This window comes from Neopsephotus bourkii, unplaced genomic scaffold (assembly GCF_033783945.1).
Source record: "Neopsephotus bourkii isolate Nb327-2 ecotype Australia unplaced genomic scaffold, CSIRO-AGI_Nbou_v1 NB_1376, whole genome shotgun sequence".
Lineage (NCBI taxonomy): Eukaryota > Metazoa > Chordata > Aves > Psittaciformes > Psittacidae > Neopsephotus > Neopsephotus bourkii.
The window spans coordinates 2,581,703-2,596,452 of NW_026901855.1; the positions used below are offsets into that span (position 1 = coordinate 2,581,703).

Here is a 14,750-nt window from a genome sequence, read left to right on the forward strand (position 1 = left end):
AAAGTTCAGTGAAAAGCAAAATACAATCAAAGGCCAGAAGGGACTAAGTAGAGAAAAAAGATGAAGGGAGTTAAGTGTGCCAAGGCTGGCTAAGCTCAAAAGAGGCATAGCTCTAGTAGTGAAGCTCATGCAATGAAACAGAGAAAATAGAAGTTTAATTGGGAATCTCAGGGGAAAATTTTTGATGCTGAATGTGTACCTACCTGAGGAGTAGTGCAGCTGGAAGTGTGACACATGGACAGCTCCAGCCACTGAAACATGCATTAATCCTGTACCACAAGGAGATGAGTTGGATGCTTTTGCTCACATCTTTGTTTTTGAATAAATTCCTTGTAACAACATCAACTCTCAATTGAAAGGAGGAATTGTGAGAATAGTAGAGGGGGACTCCTGACATTTGCTGGTAATTACGCACATTAAAATGTCCTGGGATGCTTGAATTGTGTCTCTGGTAGCTATTACAGTTAACCTGTGAATGGATCTGGAAATTGTAGTTAAATCCACAGAACTTTTCATGTTCTTTGCTTAAGCCATCTCAGTCCTAAGGCTTTTCACGTGTACCTTGTACACCTTTTGTTGTTTTATGGCACAAAGATAACTGATGGTAAGAGCCTCTTGTGCAGATAGAAGTAGCTTCAGCTGCTGGCAAAGTGGGGAGCTGAAAACCTAAGGCTGAAACTATTACAGGATGCCTGCATCTGTGCCTCATCACTAACAAGGGAAAGTCTGATTGATGGTCTGAGACAGTAACTCTCCCGTGTCTCTGCCGCACCTTCACCATGAGAGATTGTATTTGTCACTTTGAACGGGATGTGAATCCAAAATGCAGTTCTACATGTTTATTGTGTTTTGACAGGCTGCTTATTAACATAAAAGCTTTTCCTTGGCTTCTCTTGCAAGGCTCAAAAGCATATTGCAGGCCAGGTGGTGGCATCCTTGTTTTACACAGGCCAGCTGCTTCCTCCCTCTCCCCTGTCTCAAAGTACCTGCACTGGGGTGAGTTCTGGACAGCTCCCTGTGCCTCAGATCTCAAGAGTCACAGGCTGAGCCATTTGAGAAATACTAAAAAAGCTTTGTTCACCTGTGGGTGTTTGGAAAGCTCCCTTTTGATACCTCTGTAACATTGCTGCTGCTGCATACTTCGGGGGCATGTATGGTCCAGCAGTCAGAGCTACGGACCATGCTAAAATGTAGACTCTTGCTAACTAATCTGCACCAAAGTCACCCTGTCACAGACACTCCTGATAACAGCAGAGGCCAGGAGCAAACCATTCTCAAGGACTTGTTGCTCTGTTTTTCAATTTTTAATTTATTGTATTTGAAGCTCAGGGTAGTGAAAGAGGGAGAAAACACAAAGAAATGCCCTGAGGCAAGTAGCACTGTGAGAGGCCCAACAGTCCTGCATCCCAGCCAGGCCCCCAGTGTCCTGGGCTTTGTCCCACTGTGTTTATCATTGCTCCATAGCCAATCTAGGGCCTATTGTTAGGGATGGAAGAACTGTATAGTGTGCCAAACAAAATGTTCTGTGTTTTTCTGAGTGCCTGAACATAAGTCAGCAGGATGCTGGGAGCTGCCACACTAGTCAGAATCATTAGTTACTGTACCAGCTACTTTCTAGCAGCTGGTGTCCACCAAGGTGTTGTACTAGAAGCTTCCTGGACTTGTCATACCACCTGAATGCCCTGTGGGAAAGGAACTGCTGTCCAAGATCATATTGGATTCTGTGGGAAGGTGGGAGCACCAATTTATAAATGTACTCTATTCCCTTGTTAACAGCAATGGCTCTCGCTCATCCTTAGCTCCAGCCTTTACAGGAAATGATGTAAAATACTTTCATTGTCAGCTTGCTGCCTTGTATAAAAGAGGATAATTCTTTTCTCGGTTAGCTAGGCCTCCAGTTATACTGACTCTTGCCATCATCCTGTCGGTTCTCACCAAGATTAAATATAGAGGAATATTCTTCAAGAATGCTAAGCTTCCTTTTCACAAGTAATGTGAACTTAGTTTACGTTGCCTTTCAATGAGTTATAGGCACTTCTCAAATGTTTCAAAAGTGCCTACTCAGTCAGTGATACATAGAAAGCACAAGTATACTCCATGAATTGATATTGTTGCCTGCCACACAGGAGCTGGTATCAAACAAGTGCCCAGGTGTTCCATTGGAAGAAGGCTTCAGCTGAAATATAAATGAAAGCCCCATTTGTAATATTATGATACTTTAAAATCCTTAAATTGGGGGGTGGGGTTGTTTGGGGTTTGGAGGGGGTTGGGGGGTTTTGTTTTGCTGGTTTTTTTTGGACATTGGAAGCTTTCAAGCTAATTTCTATCCAGGCTATGCACTAAAAAATTATATTCCAAATCTCTGCTACTCTGGCATTGTCTTCCCCTCCACTGATTATTTCCTTGTAGTTTCACTTTAGTGAAGATTTTCTTTGTGTTGTTCTCTGCTTTTGTCTTTTACAGTGCAGTGTTACCCATCCCAGCAGTGGTGGTGGTGTAGTAGATCCTGCTTTGTCAGGTGTTTGAATGAGTTAATTAGGAATGGTGTAGGAGAAGCATGGGCTATCAGTAGCAGCTGCTGGTGTCATTCTTTTAGTATAGACTTGCACATAATTCTTTGTAACTATGATCTTCTCAGTGAGCGGTGTTCTGTGGTCTGGTCTGGTCTTGTCTGCAGCTTCAGTCCTTGGTATTCACTTCAAATCTGTTTGAAGTGGGAACAGAAGCCATCTCTCTGCTTTCTTTTAAGAGCTGATAATATCCTTTCTGTATGAAGGCTGGATTTCATTGAGACTTTTTTATCTGTAATCAATAAACAAATGTATTAGCATTTTATGAGTATTTCAGTACATTAGCATTAGGTCCCAGGACAGGTGTAAGTAGTTGATTGCCTAGGGGTTGCTTACATTGGAAAAGAGAATTAGAGCAGAAGGGAATTTGGAACCAGAAAATCAGGAGATGAGTGCATGGTGTTCTAGCACTTTCAGGCTGAGTTGTAATCATAATAGCATGGAGATCCTTTGTAAGTGGTGTTCCAGGCAAACCTGTATCTTTTTGTGGTGCAAAAGCTGCAGCAGAGAGTTCTTACACTGTCAGTGAAAAGAAAGAGGGAATTTTGGCCCAGGCTTTATGAAAGCTACAGTTGAAAGAAAGGAACACAGTGGGTTTCTTGCCAAAAATGCTGAGTAGCCCTAAGAGCTGCTGGGAGGACAGAATCTTGCTTACAAAGGATGGGCCGTAATGCCAAGGCTGAGATTTCCTGTACATAGTGAAGGCTTGAATCCTGGCCAGGTCTCTAAACTAAGCAACTCATAAATAATCCTGAGGAAACTGTGAGAAGATTGCTCACAACCAGCCTGGCTGACAGAACGAAACCCAATCTCTTCTGGTGGCACAGGCAGGAATTTCTATTTCCCATTTGCATGCGTGTGCATCTATGCCTATATCTGTCATGCATCTGTGGCTGTATCTGTTGTCTGTACATGTGAGCAAAGGAATATTCAGTCAGTTGTTAATGTTCAGGCAATAATCCTGAATGGAAAACAAGCAGACTGACTCAGCGATCCTCATTTCCACGGAGAGTGTGGGTTTTTTTCTGGTTATTTTTGGCTTTGCCAAAAGCAGTGTGAGTTGTGAAAAAGCTTTTCTTTCAGTTTGGGGATATTTATATATTCTGTCTACCATATGAACTCCATAGTATCTGTTAAGGTGTGAGGTCCTCTACAGCTTTTTTTCCAGCCTTCAGTACTGTGCTGAGCCTGTTGTAGAATTCCTTAAGCAAAAAAGCTAACTTCAGGAAGGGTGCGAATGTGTTGTTATGCTTTGATAAATCATCTGACAGGCAGAGACAAGCTAGAAGCTGCACCATGATGCTTTCCTGTGAGCATGGCAAATAGACTGAGGGTTGGAGCATGTCTCTGGCGCAGCATATTGAGTCTCAGATCCTAAGCCCTGTTTTCCTGTACCACAGCAAGCTTTGCCTTAGATATAGTATCAGCAACCTGATAATACGTTACATGAGGACCTTCCAAAACTGCAGCTGAACATCCCTCCATGAAAGTGATCTGAAGACCTTATATAATGCTTATGTTATAAAAGGTTAGTTATGTATAATGAATTTCAATTGATTTCCAACTATAAAGAAGCAAGCCACAGAAGCATATTCAATCCAGAAAGATTCTGCAGGTCATGAGAGTAAAATCTACTCAGGCAAGCAACACTGTTTTCAGTATCATATCTAGAAAAAACTAAGTGCTGTTGTGCTGCATCGTGTGTAGAATAAGGTATTGGAACTGAAGGGAGTTGTATAGAAGACTGTCTATGCTGCAAGAAAATGTTAGCCAAAGATTTTGTGGGTTTGTTTGTTTGATGTTTGGTTGGGGTTTTTTGTTTTGGTTTTGGTTTGAGGGGTGGTGTTTTTTTTTGTGTTTTATTGTTTTGTGTGTGGTGTTTTGGTTTGGGTTTTTTTGTGGCTTTTTTGTTTGTTTTAGTTAGTTCTTCCTAAAGATTTAGAAGCATAGTTTCAGCAGCAGTTTCCTGGGTAGTTTAAACCAACCTTATATGGCTGATATATCCTAAAGAATTTATTTTGGCCTATAGACCATATATTGACTGAAACAGGTTAGAAACCCATTGAAAGCATTTGAGAGTTCACTGAAGTAGACAAAGGTTGAAGGCAGCAATCCCAGTGCATTTTAAAAATTAGACCATCATTCTTCAGTATATGTATTTCCATAATAAGTCCTTTGCTAGATTATGTCAAACAAAAGAAACGAGGATCAGGGAAATGATACTAAAGTTTTGCCTTTCAGTTAGTGACCCTCACAGTACTACAGTCTGCAGTCACTGAACATCATCTCTTTTGCACAAAGCCAGTTTGACTATCAGCAGATCCAACTTTAGTAGAGTTGTATCTCCTACATTTCATCTTGACTTTTGTGTTTTAGAGCAATTCACTCAATCTTTACCTTTCCAAGCATTCTTTTGGATCAAAGGATACATTTTATGTATTGCAGGTTCTGAGTTGGAGGTAGATATGACAGAAGTTGGATCAGACATTATTTTCTAGATCAAACATATAACTTGAATACCTTAAAGAACACTTAATTGAATCCTCTAACTTCTGACTGAGTCCTGAAATAGGTTTAGTTGCAGACCCCTGATACATATACACGACTGGTTGCATTTTCACAGACCAGATGGACTGTCTGGTTTAATGTCCTGCTCAGACAGCAGCCCAGGGAAGATTTTGTGGGAAGAGCATTAGGTGATGTTATGGAATGGTGATACTTCGCAAATACTCGCTGTGACTCTGTAATCAATGATTGTCTGGCCAGGAGATGGTATCTTTGTATATGAACAGTGTCAGTGGCTCTTGCTTCTATGAGTTTGTCTAATAATTTCTGAACCCCTGTAAATTTTTGTTGTTGTTAACTTCCTGTAATAAGAAGACTTTCACAGTTTAATTATGTGTTATGAGGAAAAACTACATCTTTTTGTTTATTTTAACCTGCCCACCTGATGACTACTTTTGGGTTTTCCTATGTCTTGTATCATGAGAAGTGAGTAGTTGTTCCCTGTTCTCCTTCTTCCTGAAGCTCATGATTTTGTAGATATTTTTCATATTTCCTTTCAGTTGTCCTTTTTCCAAGCTGAAGAGTCCTTATTTATTTAGTCATTGCTCAATATATAAGCTGTTCCATACCTTTGATCATCTCTACAGCATTTCTTTGGACTTCTTCCAGTTCTACTGTATGCTTTTTGAGAAGAGAGGAGGCACAGGGGTTAGAACTATCCTCAGTATGCAAGGGGTGTTGCAGTTTTGGCTTATATGGTAGCATAAAAGTGTTCTTGATTTTGTTCCCTGTGCCTTTCCTAATAATTTCTAACATTGACTTTGCTTTTTGAGAGTATTTTAGTGATGTTTTCATAGAAAAATCTATTATAACTGTAGTTAGAAGGTCTCCTTCCTGAAGAGAAATAAGTAGTTCAAAGTCCATCACTGTGTAGAACCAGGATTGTGTTTCCCTGGATACATGACTTTGTAGTTATTAAATTGAATGTCATCTACCAATTTAATCTCTAATTGTTCAGTAATGGCATTTTTTTTCACACTTCACAGTGACTTTCAGCTTTTCAACAGCAAACTTTTTTTTATTTCACTCTCTTTCTCCCGTTCCTGTCTTGTCCCAGATCACTTATAAATGTTTTGAACAGCAGAGGCCATAGCTCAGATTCTTGTGGGACCCTAGTGGTAATCTCCTTCCATTTTGGAAATGCGCGTTTATTCTAGCTCTGGTTTCATGTGGTTTAGCTAGTTTGGAAATCCATGAGAGATAACCCCTTTATTCTACTATGGCTTACTTTATTTAGAAGCATTTTTAATGAATGCACCAAATTTTATCAACTGAGACATTGATAGTGTGAAAAAGTTAGCCCAGGAAAATAGACAAATACAACTGTTGTTTAGTTCAAAACAGATGTATTGAAGATCACAATCTTTCAACAGTATTGATGAGGAATTAATCAGGCCGTTTACTGAGCACTAATATGACTTTGATGGAGCTCCTGAATGCTTTTCACCTTTGTATCTGGTGTTTGTTTCAAGGGCTGGTATGCAGATTAGCTGACTTCATGGGAATGGGGGGAATTAACATAACAGAGACTCCATCTGCTTCACAGAGGGGAAAAGTCCAATAAGCTTTAACATCAGAATGAATGGTGGAGTCTGTATTGATGCAGTGGAAGGACTAGATTTGGGATGGGAGTTTAGTCCAGGTGACAAGAACCTGCTGGATAATCCATGTGGTGAACTGGTGGGATTGGAGACAAGACAGCTTCGTTTCAAAGATTCCTTGTGCCTCGTCCTCCTTTTGAATCATGCTTTTTATGGCATCCTGTGCACAGGGAACAGTGCTGGGAGGCCAGCAGCACACACACATATTCATGGATCCAGAGCTGAGCAACTGCAGGTAAAACCACAGTAGTAGAAGATCATCACCCTGTTACTGGGTCAGAAGGGGGAAAGCAGATCCAGAAGCAGGAAGCAGATCTCCCAAGATTAACCAAGAGCTACATTTGGACCTATACAATTTGGGTTTCAGGGCCTGTGTACTGTCTGCAACATTACAGTTGTCACTTTTCTAACCACTGGTGAAAGGAAAAGAACTGAGACTGAGATTCTTGTAGCAAAAAGGGGGCAGGGAGTGAGTCATTTATCTGGTGTTGTGCTGGTATACAATGGGGAAACAGAGGACTGAGGAAGCATGGGTGGGATTTCTACTCTCTAGAGTAGTCTAGAGAAGGCTACCTACAGCCAGTGGCCAGTAAGAGAGCAGTGCTTCAAGCAGAAGGAGGCCTAGAGGATGCAGAGCGGAGATGCTGGCAGCTGAACTCCTTTCCCACTGGACTGTCTTACTACTCTGTTGCTGAGGAGCCAATCATGGAGAGTGACGCTTTAGTAACTGAAGTCCCTGTCCTCAATTTGCTTTGAAAGGGATGCGTTAGGTTATTTTTGAGGGAGAGTACATAAGGCTGGTAGTTACTTCTGATCTTGTTTAAAACATCCTTCCAAAAATTTTAGGGGTTTGCTGTGATGATGAAGCTTGTGGGGGAAGGTGCAATGCATTAGAGGGAAGCTGTGACATGTTCCAAGAATCTAGGTTGTGAGTTTTGATAGGGTCCTAAAGGAAGTAGATTGTAGTAACTCCCTTGCCGAAACCATGGCTTGCATTCCGAGTCGTGGCATGAAAGACACCAAATGTCTTTTACATCCCAGTTACTTATGACACGCATAGGAAATAAGGGGGAAGTATAATAATGGGAATCCAAAAGAAACATTTGGAAAGAGTGGCTGAGAGAAATGTGACAAAGATCAGCAGAAACTTGGGAAGCTCAGACACTGAAGCTTGGAGGTTTTATTAACCAGGGTGTCTGGATTCAGTGTGTCTGTGGCATCCTGTCTTGTGAGCACAGGATGTGTGAGCTGCTGGGCTGTTGTAGCCTTCTTAGGACACCTTGTGGTCCTGTCAGTCTGCCACCTGCTCTCTGCAAAGCCTCTCAGCCTTCTGGAGAAGTGTGCTGGTGCTGCCTTCTTGACAAAGCTTACAAACTTCAAAGCAAGCCAGTGAGCTCCTGTTGGTACTTATCATGTTGCAGGCCACAGCTGAACTCCCACTGTATAAGCCTGGGTTGTAAGAGCTACTGCCTCTTTGCAGGAGGCCTTTTCTCCTCTGGGAAAGACTTGCATTACTCTGATGATGAAAGAAATGAGTCTGTCTTCAGACCCCTCAGGTCTTTTGGGTTGTAACTGTATGAAGTCAATATGTGCCCTAGTTGCAACTTCACCCTACCAGTCCTTTATCCTCTCTGTGGATATTGTACTGCATATCTGTCTTCTGTTCCACTCTCACTGCAGCATGTATGTGCTTGGTGCAAGCTTTATGTTAGTGTATTAATAAAACCTTTACAAATCCAAATAAATAATTATCTCATTAGTGGTTGGAATCCTTAGATCTTCTCCTTCTGCAGCTCTGTCTCTCTTCAGTGCTAATCAGCCACAGACATGCTCCAGTTCAGAGTTTTTCTTCTCTTTTCCTTTGTTCTCCTCAAGCATGTTGTTATGGCTAGTAATATAGTACCAGCCTGGAATTCAAGAAAATCCTTAGCAAGATGGCAGTTGGCATATGGTACCTCTAGCAGGTGATATGCTTGCTGGAGCCACTTAATACAAATTCCTAGCTGGCTAAGTATTTTCAGGAAGCAGCACTGCCTTGTAAGCAGGAGTCCTTGTATGCAGAGTGGTGATAGTGATAGCTCTTCTTTTCTCAGGGCTCCAGAGAATCATTGTTTTGCCTGGGAAGGAGAGATGGAGGACAGTGTCTACAGCAAGGTGACACAGAGTCCACTGGCACATCAAACTTACCATCTCAATTTTGCTCTGCAACAACTTCAGGAGCTTAAACTTCAGTCACAACAGCTGTTGGAGCAAAGCCGGGCCCGGCACCAGGTAATTAAGAAAAAAGTCCTGACTGGGATGTAGCGGTGTTTAGATGTGGACAGCCGCAGCCTTAGATGTGCAGAATCAACCCAGAGCCAGTACATATGGCTCAGCTTTTGTGAAGAAGTAGCTCTTAGAGTGGGTTGCAATAAAGCTGGTATTATCTGCACTGATTTTGGTAATATTTTTATGCTTTAATTCCCAATGGCTTCTTGCACTGTGCTGGCATTTGCCTTCATTTGGCTACTGACATGCTGCTTACTTTAATGCACCAGTTTGCGGCATCCTCTTAAAGTCCCTCAGTTTTAGAACTGTCTCCATAGTTCTTTGTCACTTAATCTCATCACTGATGATGTGTTCCTGCTTTTACCCAAGTTCTTTTTTGAAAGTGCTTAAGACTGGATCACTGTTATGTTTCCGTGTTTCTAAATATAAGGTCTTGAAATTGTGTTGACAACTGTGTCCTGTGTCAAACAGACCCCATCAAGGCTTCATCTTGATTAAATTCTCCTCCTCCTTAGTGTCTTCTCATACGATTTGACTCAGTTATCAAAAGAGCAGTTATCAAAGGAGGAGTATGCTAAGGGGACTCAAAAATTATTTAGAAGAATCTTAATTTATTTAAGAATTGTATTAATTTATTTTAAGAACCTTCACTGTAGAGAAGACATAGCCACTGACCCTGATGCCAGATGCAGGTTTTCTCTGCAACCCTGAAAATCTTCTTCAGGCCTCCTACACATTTTGTTATTACTGCATTTAACATCTCCTTTCGCTTCTTTGCATGGAACTATCTGAAGGATATGTGACTCCTTTGCTATAATTGCAAAGATAAAAGATGGGCTAAATGTCTAAGAACTGGAGGAAATATGAAAAAGAGTTTGTATTATTCATGTTCTGAATGACACCTAGATTCAAAGAGTGGACCACTGTGTTTGGAACAGCATTTCTATCCTGTGTGGGGAAGTTTCCAAGGTTACAATGAGATCATTGATGCAATTGTTACCTTTCTTTGTTGTTATGGAGAGAGATGTGTGTTCTCTCTTCTGAGTGATGTTCAAAAAGCTTCCCCGCTAAAAGCAAGGAAGTCTTTGTGTGAACAAACCTTCACTCAAAAAAGATTGGTCTCCATTAGGAAGGAGCTATTTGCTGGGCAGTCTGGCAGACTGGACTCCAACAAAACCAGAACAGAGCTAACATGTGGAGGTCTGAACACCCACTCTCCCTCCTGTGAAGAAAATGAGTCACTAGTCAGGGTCCTTGAGAATAGGTTATAGGCAGATTGCCCTCATACTTTTCTGGGAGCGTCTTGGAAGAGGCCCTTCTGCCTTTACCCTTTGCACCGCTTCTTTCAAGCCCTCACTTAGCCATGCAGTTTCCATCCCCAGATTCCCTCACCTACAGGCATCTTGCCCCCCTCTGAGCGGAAGGTCTTCCTTTCATCTCCATCCAGGGGGCTCTGGGTGGGCAGCTGTGGCTGCTCATGAGTTCAGGCTATAAGCTGGCTTGTGCCTGTGAGGAGGCTGGAGCTGGCCACGGGGCCTGGCTGAGCCCTCTTCTGATTGCTGACATTGAGCTGATGTTATTCTTGGCCTGGGGCAGAGCCATTACTCAGGAGTTTCTGTTAAAATGATTCTTTGTTAAACCTCCTCTCACCCCCACAACATCCCTCTTCTTTCTCTCCCTCCCTTCTCCTTCTGAGCCAAGCAGTTTGGAGTTGCACTATTGAGGCCATTGCCGCAGGGCTCAGGCTGCACTGAAGTTGCCACTAATGAAGAAAGGTATTTTCTGAACATGGGGAGTTTCAGACTTTCTGAAGTGAAAAGCTTCTAAATAAAATGGTTGTCTCTTGGACACTTCTCTCAGCCAGACCTCCCCTTCCAGTCACAGTTGCACCGATCCTCTGATGCCTCTCTGAGTCACTGCACTGCCCTCATCTTTGTCTATTCGCTGCTCCCTCTAGTTTTCTGTCATTGACCTCTTCCTCATGTTAGATTCTCAGATGTCAGTTCTTCGACTTGGCCTTTCCCAAGAACTGCTTTTCTGTTGCTGCTGCTTACACACTTTCTGCCCTATATCTGTCTCCTTCCCACTAACTGCTTTGACTTCTACCTCACCTTTTCCTGCTGGCCATCATTTGTTCTTTTTGGTTTTTTTTAGCCACAGCTGATGTAGTTTATCCTGGCCTGCATGGCTTTACCACATTTCCTAGTCAGTGTCATGTAAGCCACCTATCTCCTGTTGCCTGCTTTTTCCCTTCTGTTCCTTGCCATATATTGAGATCTACTCCATCCTTTGTTGTCTTGCCTGCTACATTGAAATTCCTCAGCCTGCTCTCAATGGAAGAAACCTTTCCCCCAAAACAGAAAGCCTATCACTTGAAAGAGCGTCATGATCTCTCTACTTTGGGGAATGCATGCAGGATATCTCCAAGCCTCTTCCATCTGACTTTTCAAGTTCTTGTTATGGTTGGAAGCCAGGATAGCTATTTGTCAGTAGCTGAAGTGCTAATTAAGTGAAGATTAATATATCTCAGGACACACCTCGAATATGACATGACCATACAACATGACTACATGCCAGTCTTCTATCTGTGACAAATGTATGAGTCATATGCATATGCATAGCATGTGAACAGATTACAGAAGTGCCATGATTAATGACATAGGCAAGTGCTTCTGCCTGTACATTAACCAGTTCAATATGTTTCAGAGTAGCAAATACTGCGTAGGTGGAGGAAGAAGAATAATAACCAACAGTTCTCATTAATTGTATGTGCAAGTTAGTTCGTGTAGTGTAGTGTGGTGGAAATAGTTCTCAGATGCCAGGATAGGTACTTTATTTCCTGGACAAAAGGAGAAATACCAAACTGACTGGATGAGAACCTAACAGGCAAATGGATGCAGCGATAAGGCTCAAGAACAGAGAAAATACAGAACCTGGGAAAGGAGACAAAAATAGAAAGGGGCAGAGTTTGAAAGTGGAGGCAAGAAGCTTTTGTTGATCTGCTATCAACAAAATAAAGGAACAAGAATTACAAAATCAAACCAAAAGACAAGAAAAACAGGCTCATAGCACTATTTTAATGTTTAAAAGAGACTTCATGTGACACATTATGAGCTAGATGTTAGTATCACTGCTGCAGTTGGCAAGGCAGCTAATATACCATCATTGTTTATTCTCTAATTGTTTCCTGTACTGGAAAGATGCCATTAGCTGTTAGGGAGGTCCTCCTTCTCTGTGTCTATGTTCTGTCTGCTTAGCCTAACATGTACTGGGTTTAGAATTTTATGCCAAACATTTCACATGGGAAAAAAGCTAAATTAAAACAAGGAAAGTACAGTCATATAGTGGAATGATCCACATCAGTCCTGCTTATATCAAAAAAGATTATGCTAAACCATACGTACATCATGTTAATGAGTTGTGTGGTCAGCTACAATCACATTTTCAATCAGAGGTTTAAGTAGATTTCATGCTAGAAAACATAGGGCTAAATTAATCTTAAATAATTCTCTCAGTCATTTAAAAATGGTATGTTGTCTGAAATATCCCTCATTTTATGAAGTTCAGCAAAACTGTGTTCTTTTAATGTATGTGACTCTTTTCTAAATTCCCTGCAGTTTATTTAGATCTGACTGGGAATGTTGAGTATTTAGGGTAATATTCCTAGTATTCCTAGAACTGTATTATTCCTGCCTGAAGACACAGGGCTTCTTTGAATACAGCCTTAAGCATCATTAAACTGTTTTGTAAACTATTATGTATTGGACTGCTGTCAGATCTGCGGTATCTCTTTCCCTTCAGTCTCTTGTTCATTCTTGTTTTGCAGCTTTCTCCCTCAGATTGTTTTCCCACTAAACGTACTAACTGCCATTTTTCCTATTTGAGTCTTGTGATACTGGTGAGTCAAAGTCTCAGTCTCAGTAAAGCAGAACAACTTTTCTGAAAGCAGTAGTCTGTGCTGATTTATACCAGCTGAAATTTTGTCACCAACTTTCTGATCTTGTCACTATTATTAGAATTATGGTAACGCCCGTGTGTTAAGTATCTTTCCAATACAATTATACAGTCCAGTCCTTGCCCTAGAGAGTTCCCAGCAGCAAGAGAGAGACAAAGGAGAAGGAACCATGTCAACTCATTATAGTCTAGTTTAGTCTCATTTTAAAGAATTTACCAAGGAAGACATGCTTCAGGACAGCCTGTGCATATCGTCAATTTTTTCCTCTTCTTTAAATTTCTTGATGACCCAAGATGCTCCTCTTACTGCAGTTTAGTACTATTGCACTTAATGGTACATTTTGAGCCTGTTCTTTATCGCCGCTTTGTGAATTTTCAACTCAACTGATTATTGCATCCAAACTGATATAACTGAATGCATTAATGTGTGTTCAAAATAATCACTAAACAATTTGCATGACTCCCAAGGTCTTTCAAGCCTTTTAATTCTCTATATTTTTGCAGTGTCATCTGAAATACAGTTGCTTTTCTAAAAGCTGTGGGGTTTGTTTTGTTTGGTTTGCTTTTTCTTTGCTTTTTTAAAAACTTAAATCCTCATCATTGTTTATTGCTTATAAACATTTCAGTTCCCAGTGCTTGTGATTTGGAACTAGCTGCACAGATCTTTATGCAATACACATGTGTGCATCTGTCTGTCAGTTCTCATACACTGGTGAGTCTCTCATTGTTTTCAGACTTGGTGAACCAATTTAAACTGAATGACTGAGATGGAAATCTCAAGGCTATGTTGCATATAAGTTTTATGAAAATAACAAGCCAAGTATCTGGAAAGGGGATTCAACTACTGCTCCAATTAAGGCAAAGGCTGCAGCTTGAGGCCACTCCTAATTAGACAGTAGAAAATCAACACAAGAATGCCCCAGACCCATGAAAGGAGGCGTAATTTGGGGCATGCTTTATATTAGATACTGTAAGATTCAGCCCCAAGACAGATTCACAGGAAATGAGCTTCATTACCTCCTCTGGTCACAGAATGAACATGTTTTTGCTTGCAACATTTGTTCCATTACTGTGCTGGGGATGGGTGTTAGATACAGGGATGGTAAGTGCCAGGAACATTCTTTCTGGTTTTGAAGATCATTAATATATCAGCTGTTCTTCAAAGTACTACCCTGCTTTTAATCATGAGCAGCCCGAGCTTAGCTGCTGCTGGCTAATGGGGCAAATATGAGACTGGGAGTCAGGATCTTCTCTGAGCTCTCAACCTAGCTTTTCATATTGCTGTGGCTTAGGGGAAATCACTTTCTCTGTCAGTGCTAACATTAATCATATTCAAGACAGCATTAATGCTGTCCTGCCTCCCCAGAAAGTTGTGCAGATTAATTAGTTCACTAGTGCAGTACATGATTTTTAACTAAAAAGCCTCATGGTGTTCTAGTTATTTTTCAGATTTGTAACCCTAAGAACTTGTTGGGGAAGCAAATGCCTCTTCAACACCAAGTTAGATCTGCCAGTCTGGCAAGCGTGGTTCCAAATGCACTTGCAGCAGCAATAGATGTAGGGTGCTACCTGCTTCAGGACTGCCTCAGGGTTTGTTTAGGCTTCTGCTCTCCCTCGACCCTTCAGAATCCTGAGTGATGAGGTCTGTCTCCTACTTGAATATGCTGAAATATCTTCCCAGCCCTTTATTTGTGTGGTCAGGCTCTGCTTTCTCCAGCTGCCCTCTTTATTTGCACAGTAGCTTCTCCTGGTTTCCTGTCCTGTCCCCATGGAGTTCACAGCAGGGCAGTAT

General features: G+C 41.4%; 2 protein-coding genes across 2 annotated transcripts in view; one reads left to right on the plus strand and one right to left on the minus strand.

Moving 5' to 3' along the window:
• The window catches only part of ACYP1 (acylphosphatase 1), a 428,968-nt gene that overhangs the window by 304,724 nt on the left and 109,494 nt on the right, over positions 1-14,750 (minus strand). The gene's annotated exons all lie outside the window — the stretch shown is intronic.
• Positions 1-14,750, plus strand: part of TTLL5 (tubulin tyrosine ligase like 5) — a 132,779-nt gene that overhangs the window by 98,643 nt on the left and 19,386 nt on the right. Inside the window, 1 exon segment of the mRNA XM_061367422.1 lies at positions 8,830-9,007. Within this exon segment, the coding sequence (XP_061223406.1) occupies positions 8,830-9,007 (178 nt within the window).